The 24,676-nt window shown below is 38.0% G+C and overlaps 1 protein-coding gene across 11 annotated transcripts in view; it reads right to left on the reverse strand.

Annotated features, from left to right (window-relative positions):
* The window catches only part of atp11a (ATPase phospholipid transporting 11A), a 43,222-nt gene that overhangs the window by 17,793 nt on the left and 753 nt on the right, over positions 1-24,676 (reverse strand). For all 11 annotated transcript variants that reach the window (XR_535314.2, XM_008426782.2, XM_008426773.2 and 8 more), the window contains exons 2-8: positions 4,650-4,772; positions 4,317-4,406; positions 1,553-1,633; positions 1,361-1,468; positions 1,111-1,239; positions 675-778; positions 539-586 (exon numbers count right to left, since the gene is read on the reverse strand). Coding sequence is in view for 10 of the 11 variants with exons in the window: in XM_008426782.2 (XP_008425004.1) it covers positions 539-586; positions 675-778; positions 1,111-1,239; positions 1,361-1,468; positions 1,553-1,633; positions 4,317-4,406; positions 4,650-4,772 (683 nt within the window). In the remaining variant the exon portion in view is untranslated. The remainder of the gene's footprint in view (positions 1-538; positions 587-674; positions 779-1,110; positions 1,240-1,360; positions 1,469-1,552; positions 1,634-4,316; positions 4,407-4,649; positions 4,773-24,676) is intronic.

Genomic DNA, 24,676 nt, shown 5'->3' on the forward strand with positions numbered 1-24,676 from the left:
TTAGTGTTGTTGCTTTGGTCATTAATAAAGAGAATAATAATAATAATAATAATAATAATAATAATAATAATAATAATAATAATAATAATAACTATTATTACAAAACCAGATGAAGAAACTAAAAAAAAATTTAAAAAAATCACAAATTTTCTGCTGCATCCAAATACAATAAAATGTCACACAAAGTACTACTCCAAGGAAATAAATTACATTCATAAATCCACAAATTTTTACACTACCACTCTAAAATCTTGCATTGGAATGTGTTATAATCTCATGAAACTAAAACTAAACTTTGGACCAATGATTCAAAGGATATAAAAACTATAATCAGGTCAAATTAACAGTGAACTCTGATGCAAAACCTGCAAAAATCTAGAACCCTGCAGATGCAGAGATTTTATTTTAAAGAGTCACATAATAACTTCATAAAATGAAAATTAGTTTCACAATGTCCTAAAAATTGGACAGAAACAAACTGAATCCTATAGATGTTTACTAGAGACAGTTTTCTTGTTATGTTCGGACATGTATGTACCTGGACACGGGCTCATTTCCCATGTAAATGTTGATATTGCCCCTAAATCTAGACAGAAAAGAACAGAAAAGACATGAGGTCAGACATGTTTCTGATGTCAATTCAAACCGTGTCCGTCTGTGTCTGTTGCACTGACTTGTACAGGTCTGGCTGCGGCTGTTCACAGTCTATGGTGGCGTGGATGTAGTTGACCTCTTCCTCTGTTTTGTAAGCTTTGGTGTCTTGTATTGCATGATACGTCTGTGAAAAAAAGACCAAGTTTACATCTGAAGAACAGAAAGAGTGTAAGTGGTAAAAACAAAGCAGGAGAAAGTATGAAGCCAAGATCAAATGCTACTTTTTTGTGTCTGAACTACCCAGAAATATGACAAATCTGTGCAAATTTGAAGCATGAAAGTGTCTAATGCAGACACTTTCATGCTTTCATGCACTTAAGTTTTTTGGGGGTGGGAGTTTTGTAAAAATTTTGAAACCGTGTATAATTTTGCTTTGATTTCACCATAAGTTTATTTTGTGCAATCTGAAACAGATTAAATGTGAAAAACATGAAATATCATTTGCATAAATCCCACCTTGTGGCTGCTTTCCCCGTCCAGGCTGGCCGTTGTAACGTAACACGTCCCGTCATCTCGGGATGAGGAGAGAAGAATGAGATCGCACGGAAAGGACTCGTCTTCCTTCACGTACACCACATCTCCGACCTGAAAGAACAGAGAAGATGAAGCTCATTAACCCACCGATTCCAGGAAGTTTCCTTGCTCTGGTTAGCGTCTGCTAAAGTTTTACAGATAAATACGATCAGAGCGAATTACAGTCACGCACCGTAAGCTTGCGACTGTGTTTGCGGCTCACTTTCCCGTGCTGCACCACCTGGACCAGACACTGGTTGACAGCTTTGTCTGCTTTATGTCTCAACCAGTCCTCATAGCCCTGCAGGACACACAGAGGAAGGAGTGTCAGATGTGTGGAGTCGAAGCTAATATGGAAGCGCGAAGCAGAACAATCAGGTCTCACCTGTTTAATGGCCGTCACAATGATGACAAAGAAGAGCGGCAGCCCGCTGGTGACGGGACTTGTGGGAGTGTCGATGATTAGCTGTGGTCACAAACGCGAAGACGAAATAATGGTGAAAGACTAAATTACACAAAGCTAAAAACAAAGTCCTATCTGAATCATAAACGCCGAATATGTTTTCCCCCCTTTTATTACCACGAATAGCTTAAATTACCTTTTGTTTGAGTTAAACATCAATATTTCTTTCACTTCTCTTGCAGCCTGACTGCTGTACATAAAAAAATAAACATTTTCCTCAAGAAAGAATATGCTGGATTATTTTCTCAATGACAAGAAACTAATCCAGATGCTGCAGGAAATAACAATCGAAGAAGCTCTGCTGAGCATCAACTATCCAGTTTGATCATAGACATAATCGCATGCTAATGAGTATGAAATTCAATGAAAACTAAGCTTTGTAGGAAAATACTAAACCAGTGTTTCTCAACCTTTTTTGAGCCAGCGCCCCCCTAGCCTTTATCCAGGTCCCTCACCGCCCCCCACCAAAGAATTTGCAGGCTACTTTGCACTGACCATTATTTTATCATTAATATTACTATCACTATTGTAGATGTTTTGATTTTTATGCTTGTTTATGTATTTATCATCAAAAATAATTTCCCAGAGAACAAAAAAGTCATGGAATAGAAATTATTTTCTCAGGTGTCCACGAAAAATGCAATGAACATTCAAGTTAAAATTTGTAGGTCTAACAGCAGTCAGAGTGGGAAAATATTCTTATTTTGTGCCATTTTCTAGTTGTTAAATCTTGCACAAATTGACCAGATAAAAGATGTACAACATGCCAGTTTAACTTTTAACTATTTGCAAAACGACTGAGCTCTGCAACATTAAAACATGGATAGAACTGTAACTACATTAATCATAACTCTTCTTCTCTTCAGTGTTTGTCAGTTTCTGGTAGTGCAGCTCTGTGCTGCCTTCAGGAGAATGGGACATCAGAGTATCATCCATAAAACTTCACCCACTTGGCATTTATTGTGCAAACCAGAGCTTTCAGTGGAAAAACAAAAGTTCCAGGTCCTTTAATGCCATACAAATATGAGACAGAAACATGGATTAAATCTTTATATAGACCTGTCTATTGATTATAGATTAATAGTTTTACTGGACAGAAATTGCAAAGAACAAATCTGGTTCTTAATCAAATCCTAATGAGTCAAATTCAAAGTGTCATCAGCCTCATGACATTAACACTGACATAAAAAATAATATTGAAGAAATAAATATATCAAATCTAATTAAAAACATAAATAAGTGATCAGTTATTTACTGCTATGGTTTGTAAGATATATTTATTCTCAGTACTAGATGTGGCCTCAAGAAACCCATGGCACTTTATCAATATTATTTTACCTTTTATCTGGAAATAGTGTCCGTTTATTCTTGCCATACAGTTCTCTGTATTAATAATTGCTTGAAAGGTCTTGCCATACCAGTTTATTCCTCCGTATTTACTTTAGTTTCTTAGTTTATTCTTGCATTTTGTTCTTCATTCATTTCCATTTAGTTTCATTTGATTAGTATTATCCTCTCTTGGTTTATTGCTATGTCTACGTTAGTTTCTTTCCTGTTGCTACATTTATTTTATCATGTATTGTCGCTCACCATCAGTAATCTTTACTCATCACCTGCTGCTCCGTCTAATCGTCATGTGTTTCACATCATGTGATGATTTTTCACTGTTAAGCGTCGGATTCTCTGTTTTTATGCTATAATTCACATCTAGTTCGTCGCTCAGTTTTATGTCCCGCTTCTCCCGTTTCAGAGTTTTGCGCAATGTGCGCGTCTTTTTTTTTTCTTTTTTTTTTTTAAGCCCCTAAGGTGCAGGGCGGTCGGGAAGCGCAACGATGGGGAAAAGGCAGACTGACATAGACCTTTTAAAACAACGGAAACAATTTCTGCATTCTGATTATTGAAATTTAAAAGTGCTATGTTGTTCCATCACCCCGTTTCATACCGGATCACTTACAGCACCGGTGTTAACGTTATAAAATGAACGCTCTCTATCGTGGTATCATCCATGCAGGGATTTCTTTATTTCTTTATTTAAATTGGTTCATTTTTCAGAGGGATACACAGTGAGGGTATCGTAATTTTAGCTACCAGTAGCAGGAGAACGGAGCTGCGCCAAAAAGCTAACAGAAGCTAACAAACACTGAATAGAAGACGAGCTGCCATCGATACAGTTGCAGCCAAGCATGGTTTAATGTTACACAATACAGTTTTACCAAGTTGCTCAAAGTCTAAACTGGCATTGTTGGCATTTAAGGTGTAAAGTTTACCTTCGACTAAATGCCCCCCAAAGGCATCCCAGCGCCCCCCTTTTGTAAAAATGTCCGCCAGCGCCCCCTGCACGCCCCCTGGGAGGCGGTACCGCCCACGTTGAGAACCACTATACTAAACGAACTAAACTTGACAAACTAGGCAACCTTTGCAATGACAGAAAAATATTCCAAAAATTGCAATATTTGACATTTAAGGAGCAAATTTGTCAGTGAAAATGTATAATTCATGAGGAAATACATCTAATCTGTTGTTCTTTCAGCAAATTTTTATTTTTTATTTTTTTGGTCTGTACTCCAGTTAGCGATTAATCGATTACTAAAATATTTGACGGTTACAAAAAAAAAAAAAATGAAATGGTACGTGCTATATAGATATAAACCACTGATGTTTCACAAAATATGAAATGTATTCTTACCTGAACCAGAAAGATGATGAGAAAGTAGAAGTTGGCCACTCTCCTGAACTGCTCAAACATGTTCTTGGGGATGAAGTTCCAAAAAGTGTACTGGAAACACAAGAGGTGAAATATTCAATTTGCATGTCAATTCAAACAAGTAATTGATCAGCAGAAACAAAAACAACAAAGAAGAAACATGACAAAGTGTTTTCCTTTCAGTCAGAAAGTCGGTGAAACGCCGTTTCTTTTACAGAAACATTTTAATCCAGTGTTCTGTTGCAAAGTATAAATCAGCCACACAGTGAAGGCTGAAGAGAGACATGTTGTTTTTGTGTCTATGCTTTCACCGACCTTGGAGGAAACTATTCTGTTATCTGGAAACCTCTGCTGAATGAAGGCCTCAGCTCCTGGAGGAGGCTCCTTATGTCCGATATAAACCGTCCTGGTGTCCACACAGTTCTCCTCCCCAGCACACTGCAGGAGGAAGAAGACAAAAAAATAAATAAACAAACGTCAAACATCAACACAAACATGCCTGTTTTTAGTGTGTCTGTTCCATTTATTCAGTCTAAATCGACCCCAGTGGGCTTCTCAGACATTTACAGAGGGCTACAATGAGTTAGCGAATTGTTCCTAATGAATGAGAGTTTTTGTTGCCAAGGATACAAGGATGTGCATGTGACTCAGCCTGGAATGTGGCAGGAAATGTGTCCACCCCACACACACACATTTTCACAGCGGGTTAAGAGAATGAGAAAAGTTTCATCCATTGGTCTGGTGCTGTGATTCCCTTTTCAATACGACAAGGAAAATTATCCACATCAATTTCACGTATTCAGTCAATGACAAAAGGCCTCAAGTAACATCCAGACTATATCAGTAGGTTTTTTCTGCACTTTTAAGACGAAAAAGATCTTACTTTGGAGATTTTATTGACAAGAATATCAAATATGTTTTACCAATATGTAAAAAAAAACAGAAGAAAACACATCCCATGTCCACTGTTATGTATGGTGGAGGATCTGTGATGCTGAGGTTTCTATTCCAAAACAATAGAAACAAAACCTCAGGATGCATGAAAACCTGAGTTACATTTCTTTTGAATGTTATTTAAAGCATGTAGAAAATCAGGTTATGTTTGCCGTTAGCGGATAGTGTTGAATAACAAAGAAAAACATTATATGATCATGTCCTCATATCAGTTTTCAGTACCATCTTAGCTTGATTAATTATGTCTCAATTCAAGCTTTTGCAAAAGAAAACTAGAATAACAGCTTTATTTAATCCGAGACTGAGTGAGAGACACACTTAATCAAGGAATTGGCTCAACTTCAATTCTTCCCGTCTTGTTTTCTTCCTTCAGTCAGTCCCCACTTTTGTTTTGATAAAGTCTGCCACCTGCAGCAACCTGAACCAACAAACTCTGGGGAGATTTTTAATTCCTCGTTAAAAACAGCCTGACGATGAACGCGTGCAAAGACAATCACACGGGGCTGATAAAAGGTGGCGGTAATCTGTGACCACTGAATGAGATTGAGTGTCAAGAGGCTGCATGGCCCAGTTTGCACTTTCTCTTGCTGTCACTTCATCTTACACATTACACACACACTAACCTGTTAACTACAACACTAACAAGTTTGAACTGGAAGCCTATTTAAATCCTGTGACCTCTAATTAACGAGCAAACTAAATGATGGAGATGAACAGATTTATGCTTACTTTTTTTTTTTCCCACACTTGTTGTTTCAAATCGCCAAACAAATTTTAATATCAGACAAAGATGACATGAGAAAATACAAGTATTTGTTTAAATGTGGCAAAAGTCACATTTAGTCATTTAGTTTCTATCAGCATCCAGCTGCACCATGAACATATTTTAAAACAGTATCATGTCCAATCTTATAGACAGATCTCTTCCTTTCAGTGAAAAGAGGACATGAAAGCAAACGGCTTGCCAAATTAAGTCGCCCCCACAGAGCTGCTGTTCCCTCTTTCCTCTCCCACCTGCCTGCTCCGTCTGCTTCACCCAACATCCTTTTTGCATGTCCTTCTACCTTGAGGCATGTGCTTTAGAAGAACTTTGACTAGAGAATGAAAACCAAACCAAAACATATGTGCTGCAGGTTATTTCATAGCAGCAGATTTAAATCCGACTGAAAATGAAGGAATTACAAGATTATACATATTTAAGTGTTTGTTTGTGACCTTTATCTCAATCAAAACACATCCTGCTAACTAATTTGTTATTGCTCGAAAATGGTGGTTGTTCTTAGATTTGAGTTAAAAACAAAAACAATCACTGATCTGAGACGATTCAAATCCCAGTAACTGGATTTTGCATCATGTTGATATTAATAGCATCCTAATAAATAACTGTTAAGGGTTAAAGTTAGCAAAAACAGGTTTTAATTCGTCATCAGCTGCTGCAGTGAGCAGAACGGCAGGCGTCTGTTGCTGCTGCCAGTTTTCCCAGTGATGCCTCTTTATTGGTTTTCTCACCTCCCTCTCTCCCTCCCTCGCCACAACCTGGACGGCCTCGAAGACAATCCCTGCTACATCGATTATGCTCCGCTTTCATCCGGATTTGAGCTTTTTACATGAAAGCCCGTCTGCATTTAATCAAATAAAAAAAAAAAAAAAGAGCGTCTTTGCAAAATAAAAGCTGGACTCGTAACCCAGAGCCGTCTCAGCCCGTCGGCCTTCAGGTGTAACCGGAGACTTTAAGCCATTCTGGAGCACGATAATAAACTTTTAGCGGCGTTTTGTGTTTCAGGATGTGGGGGATTTCAGGAGCGTATTTATAGTTGGGAGGGAAACATGTGCGGTACGGAGAGAAGGATGGGGAGAGCGCAGAGGTTCTGCATCTGTCCGCCTCACTCTGCATCCGCATCTTTTCTTACAGTGGCGGAGAGCCGAGGCAGCCCATCAGGGATCAGCCCTCAGAGGCCAACATCCCCGCAGCATCAAACATGCATGAGAGGAGTCAGACGCAAAGTTACCTCTGTAGTTACTCCTGCCAACTCCTGGATATATTTAGACAAACTACCTGTCATTAGTTTGTCTTGTCAATTACGTGTGGATTCTGTGTTTAGCTGCATCTTGTTCCCACACCGAACAGTGCTATTGCCATTGATTTAACCCTAAAACTTTAAAAAGGTAAAATCAGAACAGTATATGTTGATTTTTTTAAATGTACCACCAACATTGCTAAACATGTCATCACTTTAAGTTTAGAAAGTAACCGAAATGCTGAATTACTAAGGGTGCGTTCACACTGCAGCCTGAAGTGACCCGATTCCGATTTTTTTGCAGGGGCCGTTCACACTGCCAGTAATTGCGAACTGGATGCATTCTGCAGTGTGAACGGGCAAACGACCTGAAAGTGTCCCGCATGCGCAATAGCGTCAGTGTTCTGCCATCCGCCATAAAAAGAAAAAGTGCTCAGTGTTTGCGGAAGTAAACATGGAGGCTAACAGTGGAGCTTAGCTTACATATTTGAAGTTGTTGTCCGGCTAGAGCAGCATATTAACAACTTAATCATCACATAGTCCGTCATAGTTGTTGTTATTCTTCCCGCTTGCGTGTAGAATAGGCGACCTGAACATTAGGTCGCATTTGAATCTGATACGCATCGGATATGGGTCACATTCGAAAAAGAATCTGACCTGTGCCGTTCACACTGCCATGAAAAGATTGGATAGAGGTCGCATTACGTCAAAAAAAAAAAAAAATTGGAATTGGGTCACTTCAGGCTGCAGTGTGAACGCACCCTAAAAGTTTGGCATAAGGGTTAAGTGAAAGTATTCCTTAAATATTGACTCAGATTGATGATCAAATCAGATTTTTAAAGAAATCAACAGCCATATTTGTTATGCAATACCCATAAATAGACACAAATATTTAAAAAATGGCAAAGAATGGCATAGATGAAGAAAAATGGCAAAAGATCAATTATTCATTGCATCACTAAGATTTTAGCCGTCCAATTTTAAAGTGCGAGCGTGCCAGTTCTTCACAAATAGCCCACGCTGTCCCCTCTGGACCTGGAAGCATTAGAGCCAGAAAACTGAAGCCCCGCTGTGATCAGGAACGCATAGCAAACAGGAAGAGTTGGACCCGCCCACTCACACCGACCGCCACGCTTTCTGAAAAAATGACCACTTTTAAGTTTAACCACCCCCAGATCCACCCATCCACTCACAACAACTCTAACAAAGAGAAACAGATTCAGGTACACGAAAAATAAAATCAACTATAGTTAATGGAGGTTTTTAAAGCTGCAAGGCAGAAAAAAGGCTGCTGATGCTTTTGTCATTACAGAAAAATGCTTCTTCGTAAAAAAAAAAGCAACAAAGAAGAAAGCTCTATTTTGTGAATGTTTCAAATCAAACTAGTTCCATCAGGAAAAGATACAAAGGTCGTTGTAAAACAATTATTTTGCCCTCAGAGACGATTTTGAAGTAATGTGATAGTTATGTCACCTTGAAGACTCAAATAGGGAAAAAATCATTCAAATTCTTCTAAAAAACGTAAAAAACAAGTTGTCACTATAGCCAAAACAGAAACACGTTATATATTTCTAATAGATTTCTTTTATGTTTGACATTTTCGAAGGGACCTCCAGAACAATTGGAAAGGTGGAAAGGTTGCAGGTGAAGGGTCAAATCTAAGGGGTTCAACACAAAATCTGAACTTTACTAGTTTCCATCTGCATTTGTCTTTATTTTCTTATTTGTATTTTTCAAAATAAATTGGGAATAAAGAATATAATTGATCTACAATGCTGTATGTGACTGCCCTGCGACCCTGGAAAGAATAAGTAGGTGCATTAAAGGATGGATAGATGCATTTATTGTTTTTTTTTTATTTATTAAACAGGGTTTTTTTTTTCCAAATTACTCTACAAGCAAAAGCCCCAGAAAACCATTTGTGACACTGACATTGGGGTCGCGTCACCAGAGCTAATTCTGCATGACGCCTGCCAAGCCCTGATAACATTTGGAGGACACTGGAAAAAAAAAGAAAAAAAAAAAATCACAGTAAAACACACAAACCCATGTTTGTCTGCGGCTTCACATGAGCGCGTTCTTGTTTCAGCTGATGATTAATGTGGTTTATCTCCCACTGCAACAGGCAGAATCCCAACAAAAACTAAAACACACATCTAATTTATGCACCATTTATCTACTTTGGCTGTCCAAGGATGATGCTTGCATGCCACAGTTTGCTCTCAAATTCTACATAGCTAAAAAGATAACAGAAAAAAAAACAAGGTCTTTCCTAAACAAACAGGCGTCAAAACACGGCCATGAGTGTGTCAAACATGCACTGCTGATGATTTTGAAAAGAAAAAAAAAAATTGCCTCCAATTTCATTTCATTAAAGATTTGTTGAATATTTTCTACGTGCGACACCCAATCTGCGTGTGGCAGCCTGGGAGTGCGTTTTTGTTGCTTCAGCCACAGATTAGAAAGCAGCTGTGCTCCCCATCTGTCTCGTTCAGCCTCGCCCGGGTCAACAGGCCAGGCCGAATAAGATAATAAATCCCCATCATCCACCTATGAAAAGTCACTGTTCTGCCTTTAACCGTGACAGGAGGCGTGGGCTGGTCTGAGATTCAGGATTCAAGTTTTAATGCATAATCATTTCTTTCAGTATTTTATACATAAACAACAAGTTTCTTACCAAGTGCAGATATGCTTTAAAAAAAGCATTGGAGGAGGTCTGATAAAAAAACAGTACATAGTTTGGCAAATGCAGTTTTAAAACAGCCTCAGGTCAAATAGAGTAGGTGGCGCTCCTTTAGTGTTCATATTTTGAAATGGTTTCAAAAATGCAAATTGGTCTTTTCTGTAAAAAGCTAAGTTAGGTTGTTGGGACTTGAAAGTGATGTTCATTACAAGTCAGTCGATTGTTAAATACAAAGTTGAACCCCCATCTGTTTGCAGACTGACCTATATGAGGATTTATCTATGGAACGTAATTTTGAATCATTTGTTGATTTTCTATTTCAACATGTCAGCATACAAGCAAGTCAGGAAACTGAACCTACAGCACCTTGAGGGTTAATCTCTATTTAAATACACTTCTTGTGTGTACACTGACATAAATATTTACAGCATGACTTATGATTTGCCATCTAAGGCTTTTGAACTTCACAGCTGGACTATTTCATCAAGTCTTGGATCTTAAACTCCAGGCATGCAGATGAAGAACAAACGAAGGCAAACCCACATGAATCCTCTCAAAAAGGATATTCCTGCAAATGACTGCAAGTAAGTAGGTGACCTGAATGCAACAGCTTATAAGTGACGCTCCTTCCTGGCGGCTGAACAAAACGGGCTGTGAGATGACGTTACCTTCAGTCTCCACATCAACAACAGAAACGGCTGAGTACAGAGAAAATGAGCTAAATAAGCAAATTATTCGACAATATGTCTGCGGGATTTTATGTTTTCACATACCGCACACTCAAAATGCCTTGATCACATGAGAGAAATGTTAGTATTAATCAGTCTGTGGCGATTCTGCATTTCTATCGCTTGCAGTGTGTGGGAAACACAGCTTCCATAAAACTGCACCTGCAAGTCTCTACTAGCCTGGACAAGAGGCTAATGACAACAAGTAGGGGAAGAAACCAAGATGGTTACCACTTAAAAGATCTCAAAATGGATAACCACAAGATAATTTAGACAGGATAGTTTTTCCTTTTTTTAAACAAACTTGACTTCAGGTCATCCAAAGGAATAAAAACATTTTTAATTTTTTTCCTTGAGTTATTTTTTATTGTAGTGCACAAAAAAACAAAGATTATTAAATGATTTATTATTCAATTATTCCTCGAATACGGAGTCCTGGAATTTTCATAATATGAAGAAATCACACCCCAGTTTTTCCTGCACCTTCTTTTAATATAGAAAATCTTTGAGTGGTTCTTTTTCTTATGGTGAAGATTGTGTGATAGAAAGATTAAGCCTCAATCTTTCCAACTGATTTTTAGACGATGAGACTGATTTACCAATCTTACTTGAGTTTAATGAATCTTAGTCACATTACATCACATCCATTTGTTTTGTTTTTTTAACTCTATAACAAAGGCAAATGACTAATGAAAGATGGTGTTTTAGAAGAAATAAAAAGGAAAATACAATTTCTCTTAAATTGTATTTGGAAACTGAGAATAATGTGATAAATTATAGCTGGAAAAGGGGTATGATTATATAAGTTATACTTCTTTTCAGACTCATAATCACCGATGTGATGTGTCTTCAAGAAATGTATTATGTACTCTGTGTTTGTTCTACACTGCCGGTGAAAGGTTTGTCTGAAATAAATTACTAAATTACAAAAAAATTACAAAATGTTGTCATTTTCATCCTTAGCCTTCAGTATACACGAAAATGTACGAGTGTTGTTGGTCCAGTTCAAAGCATAGATCGTCTAAACTTGACACTCAGTCAAAGGAAGTACAGTGATGTAGCTTTTATTGCCTGTATAGAAACTGAAAGTTAAAATAAATGAATCATACAGTGAAAAATGAAGACTAAAAACAAGGAAATATGCGAGGGTAAATGGCAGGGCAGAAAAATCTCACGAGATTATTCATCACGAGATGACAAGAACTGAAATAGACATTCACCTGCTTCCATTACCAATGTGGGTCAGAAGAGGGGTTTTTTCTTCCTACTATGTGTCCGGGACACTTGGTATAGCTTTGTTTTTGATATTAGGATCAAAATGAGTGCATTAAAATATTACTACAACATGCTATTGTAGCCTTTACATCTACAATTTGAAACAAAGGAATCCCTGCTACACCATGTTGCACAAGCCAAAAAGAAGCAAGAGGAACCTCGTTTTCACATACCTTTCAGGCTTTTATAGTAATCTTCATATCATGAGAAAGTGCAAATATTCACCGAGAAAGAATTGAAGAACTCATTAGAGATTGACTAAGCTCTAATATTACACTAAATAATGCACGACAAGAGCCAGGGAGCAGACAGATGCATGGCTTTGCTCCTCTGAGCTGAACAGAAGAGTGATTGTTGTGGGTTTCCTGCGGACAAGCGAAGCCATTCGTCTGGTGTCACAGAGCCATAAACCTGCTGGTCGTACTCGCCTTCTCTGAAGGGAGTGCCGCTGTCGCTCATGTGACGTTCCATATGACTTGGCCTAATGCTCTGGTGATGACAAGCGTGATTCTGAGAAGTTCTCAACACTTGGATCGCCTGATTATGCTTGTAAAATCAGAAGTGATGACATCAAGAGATTATTGCAGAAACTACAAGGGAAGTAGTTTAATGTAGCAACTGTTTAGTCATGCAGAAACTGTCTTTACTCAAGAATTAAGTAATTTTTTACTCAAGAACGGGAGTAATTTTTCCTTACTTTTCGACGTTAAAAACAGACAAAAATTTTCCGATTTCTAGCCAGTTAACATTAACAAAAAAAAATTTGATTTGCTAAATGCCAGAATAATGAATAACCAGTAGTTATTTCAAATTCAGATGTTTAAATGCACTAATAGAAAGGCTTCCAACATTTTGGGAAAATCTAAGTAGTACCGTTTTTCATTTTACGCACATATGTTAATGTATTAAGCACACACCACTTCTGACAAAATGGAGAAATGGAAATAAATCACTATTGTTACATTTGAAGGAAAAAAGAAGCATGTTGTGGAAATATTGGAGCCATCTCTCACGACATCAGCCAGAAAGTTAAAGTTTGGTGGGCGGAGCTGGTAAAATGGTGCAAGTATGGCAGCCCATAAACCAGTTCTGTCTGGAGAAACGGGTCAGAACTGAAGCGAATTATTGCGAGAAACTTGTGGAACAAAACCAAAATTATTTGACTGAAGTTTCACCGCTGGTCTCACTTTAAAATCAAATATAAGAAACTGAATTTTGTGTTTTCATTGGCCGTTAGGGATAATCATCAACATTGAAGAAGCAAGGTCTTGAACTACGTTACTGTGTGTAATGTAAGAGTTTCACTTTTTAAGCCGAATCACTGATGTAAGAAACCCTTTCAATTATTAATGTTTATTACGCTGCACCTGTATAAAGCTAACTCATCCAGCTATAGCGAACCTGCAGTTTGGGTCGTCCAAGGCACTTGGACAATAGCAGTAACCCGCAGCCCTGCTGGTCATCAGGCGTCTGTTTTCCTTAGGGTGGCAGAACTATTAAACGGCACATCTCGTGAGCACATATTTCATCTCCATGTGTCTGCACGTTCACTTCCCGTGGTAATGCAAAGCTACCTCCAAGACTCTGATGAGATCAGAGGAAAAGTCCTAAAATGCCCCCAGAAGCTTCATCTGCAGCCTTTTTTTTTACCAACTTCTGAACACTTTCCTTCTATAAATAGTATCGTTTCCTAACGTCGCTTGATTACAGGATTTACATTACAGATAATCATTTACACGTGTGCACGCACCCGCATGTGGATGAGTTCAACTAAATAAGGAAAAAGATTCGTCTAGATAAACAACTGATGTATGCAAGTGAAAACAGTCATTAGGCACAGGAAATGGCTTCTGATTATACACGAGTTGGAACCTTTTAGTCAGAGTAATTGTGCAATAAATGGTTCCTGTAACACAAGTTTTTAGCGTTTGTTTCTCTTGATGAACTGTTCAGCAGACCTATATTATTGGACTGGAGTCGCAGCAAAAGGAATTTAGTGAAGAATGAATTGCTACGAAGGAATTATCCTAAAGACAAGAAAGACTCAAAGATCATATGCAGTAAAACTTTGATGAAATAAAAAAAGCACAGCACCTGTTAGAATGACCCAAGGCAAGAATTATTAGCAATTAGTTTGCTATAATTCCTGGGTAAAAAACAAATAATTTTTTTTTTTTTACAAGAGAGGAAAAATTACATACACCCACCAATTAATGCACCCGAAATTAAAGTTTATACATGTTAAAGTTTTGGGAATGCTGCCTTTTCTCAAACAAATTTTACATAAAGTCCCCATCTAATAATTAGATTTCAACAAGATTATACCATCTTTTACCTTATATTTTAATTAATCTCTTCCTATGACGTATACCCTGTCCTCTTTGCCGTTATTCTGTTTCCAAATGTCCTGTCTTATATAGTTATAAACACAAAATCACACCCTTGCACCTCTGCCACCTGGTTTAGCAAGTTTCTGCTTTGAGGTCGGATGGAAGATTGACACCCGTTTTGTTCTCAACATATCAATCATACCATTTCAATCCAACAGAGTTGCGCTCCACGCCTCGTTTTGTTCTGCTATGCAGTCATCGGTTGTGACTGAATTGGCTGAAATAGCCTTGGGAGGTCAAGACTATTTCTACAATGATCCATGAATGTCTAATTGGTAAAAAATTTTTTAAATCCAACATAAAATACAGACTCACAACTTCCAGAGTAAATCTAAAGAGCAGCTGACTTGTATTTCTACTTAAGACGTGTTACTTGTGTAAACAATTACATGCTTATTGCCAGGAACGTCAAAAGTTTAAAATATTGATAAGAGACCTGATTTTATTAGTTGTCCAGATTACTGCTGCCAAATAAGGACAGCAGAGCGGCAGAGGAAGCTTCAGGAGGATGGAAAGTAATAAAACAGAGAAATATTGAGGAAAAGGCATACCTGCATCAGTCTCTTCATTCTGCTGCTCTTACCAAATCCTTTAGTTTCTGTCAAACTCCAACGCAGCTATGAAGGGCCTGTTTTTACCGAGGCCTCACTCTGCCTCATTACTCATATCTTCATGACCTTTTAATATCTCTACCTAACTGCTCTCCGATTACCAGTTCAGCCAACTTTCTCCCCCGTTGTTCTCCATCGGTCTTTAAAAGTCAATCATAGGAGAATCAACAGATAAAGCCAAATCCTTATGGAGAATCGATTCTTTGTTTCAGTTTTAAATGCCGTTACTCAGATACCTAACCTATTGTTCAAACCAATGATAGGAATGTTTTTCCAACATCTGACCTGCAAAAAAATTCAAAATCATTTAAGCTGCAGTAAAAACGTTTCATGGAACTATTTTTTTAAATCTGGAGAGATAAACTATAACTCCATTACTCAAAGAAGAAAATTAACCTTGATCCTCCAAGGAAAAAACAAAACACAGTGAAAGTTATATCAGGCTACTGAACCTTTCCTATGGATGGAAAAATGTCAGCAAAGACTTTTTACTTTTCTACTATAAACCAGTTTGAGAATTTAAATTGGTAAATGTCAAGCTGTTTGTTTAGAATAGTGCTAAGCTAAATATAGTGCCAACACTTATTTTCTGAAATTACAAAACGACAGAAATGTTTTTGTGTTTTTTTGGGTTTTTTTGTAAGTCTTGCCACCAGTTCGGGGCTTTGCATTAAATGTATTTGTCTCCAGTTAGGTTCTGGTCGGGTCCGGTTTCTCCTCACTGCTCTCTGCTCCTGTCCCCATGAATCCTGCTGCCCTTTCACGTCGCAGAGAAAGAGACAGATACATTCACTCTCATTGTTTGAGAGAAGAAGGCAGTGAGAAAGGAGAAAAATACAACCGTCAGTTTACTCAGAGGACATCAGATTAACAGTTTCTGCTCACTTGGTGTACAGACACCAGAACTGTGGGGGGTTTGTTATATTTCTTTACCCTTTCTTGCATGTTTAAACATTCTGTCCATTTTGTTGATCTCGTTTTAACTCTTTAAATATATAAATGGCTGTGCTATGTTCTAGCAGCATAATATGTAATTAACATATATAAATAAATGAGATTTCTTCACATTGTGAGAATTAAATCTCCATGGGAAAGAAAGAAAGAAAAAAAAACACAGATTAAAGGGTTGAGGGAGAACCTAATAGCATAATGTGGTTCTCATGAGACTGGTCACCTGACATGGAGAAGGTACTATGGGGATAGATTCCTGAAAATTACAGCTTAGATTAGTGGAAACATGTAGCAATGCTGTCACTAAAAGTCACCATTATACTTACAGCTTGATAAATGTTGCCTATCGGCATTTTCTTGGTTTTATTTAAATAAAACACAGATACAAAAACTGCAACTAATATTCATAGCATGACTAGTTATAAAGTTATATATGGAGTGACCAGCTAATCGTTTCCATCAGGAGGAGCAGACATGTCACACCAAGTTTTATTATTCTTAAAATAAAAGACGAAATTAAAGCATTTGTCCCGTCACGGGACACACCAGACCATTATTGAAGTTTTAAGAGGATAAAACAAAGTGTCACAAATCTCTTGCAGCCTGGATGAGCTGCAAACATGTCTCAACACAGAAAGCACAACTTCCTATTGAATAACTTCTCACACCTATTAAAACAACTTTTACTATGACTAAAAACAGCGAGTCTTCTTAACTCCTTAACAATCTGAGAGAGCCATGCATGGCGTGTTCCTTCACTGGAAAAACATTGTATCTTAGTTTCCAACCAATCCAAGACAATAAACTAGTTGTAAAAGTAAGAATTAATGTTAATGTTATAGATTGTTTATATTGGTTTTTTGTACTAGTTGGGTTGATTTTTCATTTAAAATAAATGTTTTACAGCAAATTAAGTTTTGTGCTAAAGTCATAAAAGTACCCTGATCCTTTAGAAATGTAACCCAGATGATTAAAAATCAGAAGGAGTCAGTTTTCAACACAAGTTAAAATAAATGCAAGTTATTGAAGCCAGTAGTACGAGTGTTGGTAAAAAATTTAAAAAAAAAAACAGAACAGAAAAGTATAAACTTGTACAGCTAATTTTGTTCTCTACAAAACAGCAAATAAAACTGGAAGCGGTCCAGTCTTCTGAGTGCACCAGCAGTCTATGGTCAGCTTTTCGAGACGCTGATGCCACTTACTGTACGCAGATCAATAAGACAACTTAAGGCACGAGAGAAAAGTTACAGCAGTAGAAGTTTAGCTTTAAAAAAAAAAAAAAAAGCCTTATGTAAAACAGTTCAATAATTATGGCAGATGGCAGACTACATTAAAATTGAGCTATTATGGTTTTAATAGATTGCATTTGATTGCCAATTCTGTCTCCCTTAGTGCTGAAGCTCAGTTTTGTACATGAGGAGTGAAGACGGGAAAAAAAAAAAAGAAAACAACCAACGACTAGGTTGCAAATTTAGTGGCAGCCTCTTCCGTCTATGGCAATCATGCTCAAATATTCATGCGGTGATTATTTATTTATGCTAAAATGCTACACGTGGCACCTAAAAACGATTTGGTTTGTGATTTGGGCCTTTGAGTAATGCAGCACTAAAAGATAAATGTTTATGCGAGTTTGGTCTCATTACTTACGTCATGTCTCTGGGAGCTTTTTCTTTTGAAGATTTTCCCTTTTTTTGTACAGAACTTTATTATGCGTGCCTTGAAAAGTGATACATAAATTACATCTTACAAGATGATGAGGCTGGTTATTGTATAGTGTATGTATATTATAGTTGTTTAATGTAATGGATCAAAGCAGACTAACAGTTTCTTCAGTTAAAACCGCATTAATTTGAAATCCAGTCTGTGTAATTTCTCCCTGTGTGCCTCAGTTTTCTGCCGGACTGAAAGCCAAACAGCGTTAGCAAGGATCACAGTCGTCTATATATCATGGTGGCTGCCAAAGTGCATTGATAATGTTACGGAATAATCAATGTTTAGGGGAATCCACTTGAGTACTCTGAAAGTTCAATGCAATACCTCCTATTCCTAGCGCATGCACTTTGCTGCCCTGTATTAAACACATTACCAATGATGTTCAGCTTCAGAGCAGGGTTTTTGGAAGGAAACGCAAACAATTGCCAGAATTACTGTAACAAAATAATGCGTAATCCCATCTAATGTTCATTTGCTAATGCCACAATCAAACCTATCAGAGGCCAGGGATAACAGAAGCAGCAGCAAGGAGGTAAATGTCTTCTGCATCATCAGGATTTGGAAACAGCATACTTGCCATCATTTCCTTATACTGTGAACATTAATGCATACGTGCATCCATCAGCACTTTTCCTACAAACTAGGAGCAATGCTGAAATGATGAGCCAAGTTCAAAAACAGTTCTCTCTCCACCTCCATCTATTCTACTGGTCTCTCTCTTTAGATAGAGGCCTTTATGCACCATTAACTCAGGGCTATCCATCATCTGTCTCTTGTCTAGTGGGCTGTACTGTTACAGACTCCAACACCAGCCTTTAATGGGGTTTACACTGTTCATGAGCTACAGTTTCCAGTCAAACTGTTTAAATGTTCCAAACAATCACTTTCTGAAGCACCACTGCAGGTTGGTGTGCAGCAACTAATTTGACCCTGTTGAGGGCAATATAGTTTGTAATAACAGAAGTTAATTCATCATTTAGCATAAGGTTCTGCTAAATACCATGTAGGTGTATCACTTTAGTGTTAGCAGAACTAATGTTTATCATCAGTGCCATGTTAACACAAATAACTTTTTAGCTAGGAGTGCCTAATCACAAAAACACAAGCAACTCAGGTGAAAGTACTTTACTTTAAAAGCTGTAGTTTCTTGATGTTTTGTTAAAAAATGAAAATATGTAAATTAATATGTGTATGATACTTCATGTTTGCAGGTTAGTTGAATAATGTAGAACTTTTTATGAGGCTAAAGTAGCTGAAAAGTGAGGGAAATTATCCTTAGATCCAACAGCAAAGCACTGAATCTCTCTTTATCAAGTTATAACCAAGTGATATTCAATATATTTTGGTCATCTTACAGATTGTAAAATATTAATGAGCCTCAACAAGTCAAGTTTTTTCCCATGAGCTCATGTGGGAGGCGAGCAAAACCCAGTCAGGCAGTGAAACAATCCCAGGACCCCAATGGCTTAGCGAGAGTCTATAAATCCTTTAGGCAAAGAGGCCAACTCCACTGCACTTTGTGGATTGTAGACAGAATGGATAAGCAGGTGTTTAATGATTAGCATGAGGCTGAGAGGAAACCTGCTGATGCTGGCATACATGAAGCGCGACTTAAAAGCCACTTTAAAAGGTCTCAGATACATGGCTGCCCTTCAAAGTAGCAGAAGTCCAACGTTGGCAAAGCTATCAAGACCTTAAGTCTATCTTGTTTCATAATCCTCTTCAGGAGAGTTTGAGCAGCCTTGGCACATGCTTAGATGTTTTGGTTCGATGTGTATCAACTTTAGCAAAAAAGTAAAAGGAAAATAATTGTATTTTTGCTGGAAATGTACAACAAATGTATGTCAAATTTGCAAAAAGCTCACCCTAAAACTGGTTAAAAAGGAATTCCTGGAAACTGGATCTTCTTTTTCTATAAGTCAATGCTCAGGACTCCTGTTAGTGGCCAGTTGAACACAAATAAAGTCTTTCCATATTTACATCAGAAGCACAAGGACGGTACATGTCAATTACAACCTTCTTGTCCTTCTCTGGGATCCCCTCAAGCAACCCCCGGTGTTTCCTGAATGCTACACTGAGCTGTACATGACTCAATAACAGGCTGCACAAACATCCGTCTGCATTGTGCACCAGTTCGCCCATGAATTATTGAAAATGAGACAGAGCCAAGGAATTCATGCGATCCTCTGCCCTCTGCGTCACCTAAATGCTATTCCACCTCCCTGCTTTCCAGCAACCAGTAACAACTACTTTACTCCCAGTAATATCGCCTCATGGTACTATTTTTTTTCCTCCCTAAAGCATTTCATTATGCCTCACATGTGTGCCGATTAGCTTAACTCTAGGTGCTAGCCAAAGTAACAATTACAAAACAAAGTAGAGCAGAAGAAACAGACCTCAAAGAAGTGTTGGAAACTGGATTAAGTGGATGAGGACCTACTGCCCACCAGTAACCCTTTAATCCACGAGTTGAAGGCAGGAAGCCAGAGGGAAGAGAAATCCTGTTTGAGTTCATTAATTTATTTGGAAAGTCGCTCAGATGACCTGATACTTGTTTGGTCTGCACACTGCAAAAAAAAAAATCTTACTAAGTATTTTTTTGTCTAATTTCTAGTGCAAATAATCAGACAAAACTAACTTACATGCAACGTTTCAGCAAGATACAAGAGCTCGTTTTAAGTTAATACCCAATATTGATGATCAATCATTTGGTAAAGGAGTGTCCAGATCTGTCAGATGGTGAGCTTGTCCTGAGCACAGGCCTCTTCAGATCACCCCACCGATTTTTAATTGGATTCAGGTCTGGACTCTGGCCGGGCCAATCCAGAACTTTAATCTTGTTTAAGGTGAAGCTAGTGGATGCTCTGGCTCGTTGTTGCACGGGCCGATAAAACTAGTGGTTAACTCGTATTTGAAACACAGAACCCAAGTTTTAAAGTCGAACCATGATGCTACCCACCACCAAGCTCCACTTTCCCGTTTCTGCAGCAAAAAAACTTCTGGATTCACATCAGAAGACATCTTCTCACATTATATTTGGGACTCTCAACATCACAGTCTATTTAAACGTTTTATATTTCTAATTTTCCCCTAAACAATCCCAGTTTGATTTTAAATGACCTGAGCAGGTTTAATGTCACATTAAAAGGTGGAAAATGTTTTTGGAAACCCTGAGATTTTAACAAGCCAGTCGTTTTATGTCCACCGCATGAACTAAACCTGCACAGTCACGGCCATTGATCTCTTCATGCAACATCCAAGGCAATCATTCTTGCTTATTCAGGCAACGATGAAACTGCAGCTGAGAGCACAGATGGAAATAAATGTCCAAGTACTTTTCGCCAGAATTAATCAGAAAATCATTGCCGCTCTAATGCAAATAAATTACTGTTGCGTTAGAGACGACTTACATGTGTACACCTTGCTTTACAATAGTTCTTTTATATTTTCCGTGTATTAAAAGCAATTTCCGTGCAGCCTGTTGAACTTGGCACTGATATGCTGATGATTGAGAGGTTCAGTTTCTCAACATGGCGGAACATTAACACTGGCTCCAACTCGAAACCAGATATAGGAGTAAGCCAATTTATAATGGAGCTAGTACTTTATCAATATTAAGAAATTATTGACTTAAAATAAGCACTTACGTATATTTTGCTGAAAAGTTACTTGTAAGTTAGTCTTGTCTTATTTTAAGTGCACTAAGATATTTGCACCAGAAATTAGACTAAAATTACTTGGGAAGACTTTGTGATTTTGCAGTGTACAAGTTGATTTTTCTTTTGGATCCAGAGCTACTAAATATTAATAACTATTCTGCTTTTTTTGGGATTGCAATCCATTAAAAAAAGAAGGGCAAATAGGAACTGGCAGGAGAGACATCATAGAAAACTGGTATTGAAAAACATCTCAAGTCAAAACTCCAAATTAAAAAAAATTAAGGATTTTAAGCCTTTATCAAGCAATATGTAAAAAAGCAATAACGAGAATGGTGTAAATATGTCGATACATAATAAACAAAAATTTTAGTGAAAAGTACCTAAGAAAATTAAAACAGCTTTGAATTAAAATAATAAAACAAAGTTAAAAAGCTAAACAATTTAAAAGCTAACATTTCAGATGATGTCAAATGTCAGAGAGAAGATAAAGAAGATAAAGAAGAGAAGAAGCCTGTCTGATGTCCAAGGGAACGTCATCCCGTAATTTAGGGGCAAAAGCGCGGTCTCCTCTGAGCTCACGCTTCGTGATCAGGAGCTGCTGATCAGCTGACCTGAGGGAGTGGAGGGATGCAGCAGCTCGGACAGGCAGGGTGGGGCAAAGCCATGAAGCACTAAAAACAAATACAATTAATTCTAAAATTAATCCTAATATACACACAGAGACTGGAAGGGAGAAAACGTGGTCGAACTTCAGTGCGTCTGTTAGAAGACGTGCAGCAGCATTCTGTGACCTCTGAAGCCGAGAGACGTAGAAACCACTGATTCCTTTATAAAGTGCATTGGAGTCGTTAACACGGAGAGTAAGCCACAAAAGATCAGTGCTAAAGCAGCTGCTGTGCACAAGAATGTCAAAGTTAAGTGGAAGGAAAATGTGTGGTAGAGAAAAAAAAGTGTAGAACAATTCAATTCCTTTGTTGCTACTGTACATTTTGCAACCAAATTGGGTTTCCCTGGTTGAGCATTAAATGGGACATTTACAGCTACGAATGTCCCATTACTTTAACTACATATAACATTATTTAAGTTTTTAGAAAGATGCATTTCCTCTGATCTGTAAGATTATTCAAAGTGCTGCATCATTTTCTGCTGAAGACGACATGCAAAATGGATGAACGGCTTGAATAAAAGGGGGGGGGAAATAAATCACTTTGAAAACTTTCAGTCTAAAAAAAAAAAAACAAACCCGACATGAGTATTGAAAAAGCGCAGCTTCATGTTGCGGCTGGATAAGTGCAGAGGCTCTACATGCTACAGTGAACACATTTAGTTCTCCGTCAGCCTGAACGCAGGAGACAACCACGAAACTTTGCAAAGTCGGCATGTCACACTTTTAAAGTGAGCTATCGGCTTACATAACACCCAGTGCTGTTAAACTAATCGGAGATGGCGGCATCAGACGAGGCTTTTAGGAGCACGTGAAGACAGCGCTGAGGAACTGTATAGATGATAACCAGTGGGTTTGGATCGTCTTATGCTCTTAATTCTATAAAAATGATCTAATAAATAAAAAAGTAACAAATGGACAGCATTGTTTCATCATTCTTCATAATCCACTGTCAGATTGAGGTTCTGAACTTGCTTTATAGCTTTTTTTTTTAAAATGCTTGACAATCATATGCATCTTAGGTTAAATTTTAACACTGAAAGTTCAACAGGGTGATTTCTTTTGCATTATGCATCTCATTCGCTTCAGTTTATTGCGCCTCTATTGTGAAATGATGCGTTTTATCAGTCACACCTGCTCTCTGTGGCTGCGCAAGACTCAACGTGTCCACACCAAGATGTCTTCAAGGTGTTTATAATTTACAGGGTTTCACCAACTCAAATGTAAGACTTTGTGGGACCATAACGAGTGGAATTTAAGACCACTCAATGCTAGCAATGAATGTCATGATTCATTGCTAGCTAGCAAAAACGCTAGCTAACTAGGAAGAGTATGTTAGCAGCTAGTTACCGGTGACCTTAACCGACTCACAAAACGCAATAAGAGGCATATTAAAGGTCATCCTGCTTTTATTTTAATGAATTTAAAACATTTTAATAATGTGCAGACACTGTGTTTTATTGCCCTTTACTTCTCCAGATGTGGGAAACAACCAAGTCAAACTCCAGACTGCTTATCATCCTGTGAGAATCTCACGTTGGCCCTCGCCCAGTTTGACTGCAAGTTTTATATAGCAATTAGAAAAACATGGCTACAATGAGACACAACAAGAAGAGCCCTCGTCACACCATCATTCGACTGGTCACTCATGAAATCCCAGTACTGACTAATGGCGTTCAGGATTTTTTTTTTATCCTGAACAGCGCAATCTCTTTTATTTCACCCTAGCCTCTTTGGTCGAACCGATTACAGCAACACAGCTAATCAGCATCCCACATCCTATCAGTCGCTACCCCCACTTTGCATGCGTCTGGCTCCATTTCAATCTGCACACAGCAGGGATTTCATTTAATCAGCTAGCTGCAACAGTTGGGAGGCAGTGTCTAAGCCTTGGGTGAGCACGGAGTCCTGCTCTATGTTTCAGTAGAGCTCGCTCTTTCTAGATTACTGTCAGAGGCATTACTGGAGCCTAATGCAACCTGCATCCATCCATGCAAGGCCGGCTGCAACCACTGCTGCTCATTGATTTGACTGGTAGGAAGGAAACAACTGGATTACATAATTCTACTGGGAGGGGGTCATAACAACCGTCGGTCTGCAGCTCCTGCATGCTCTGACACGAACACCTGAGAGGCGTGGACTCCACCTTTCAGTTGTTCAACCACAAACAAAACGGTGCTCAAGTGCACAAATGCTAAGCTTTATCTTCCAACGTGTCCTCATAACAGTTACAGTAAACATGCTGTTATATAAATTTTTTTTTTAAATCGGTTCAATAGCAAAAAAATAAACAAGAATATGGAACTGGATTGTTTAATACTCAAAATGCATTGATTATTTCCCCCTGGTCACTGTGGCAGACAGAGAAAGCTGTCCTCCAGGTTCTTTGATGAAATGGGAATTACTAAAGCAAACTTATAGTCTAACAAATTGATACAATCTGATTGTACAATTCTGAGCAGTTTTCTTCTGGCACTCTTTCAAAAACTGCATTTTTAGACACGAGTTTAAAATCTAACAGAACAAATACATTCATTTTAGTATTTTGATTTTATTTTTTGTGCATCAAAGTTCATGCGCTTGGTTGCTGGATAAATAGACCGAAAACAGGATTTAAGTGCACTTATTGAACAGAAGAAATCAAAACCAGATTTTTCAGGATTTTAATTTTGGCCGATCACGGAAAAAATTGGCCG

This window comes from Poecilia reticulata, chromosome 2 (assembly GCF_904066995.2).
Source record: "Poecilia reticulata chromosome 2, P_reticulata-male-v2, whole genome shotgun sequence".
Lineage (NCBI taxonomy): Eukaryota > Metazoa > Chordata > Actinopteri > Cyprinodontiformes > Poeciliidae > Poecilia > Poecilia reticulata.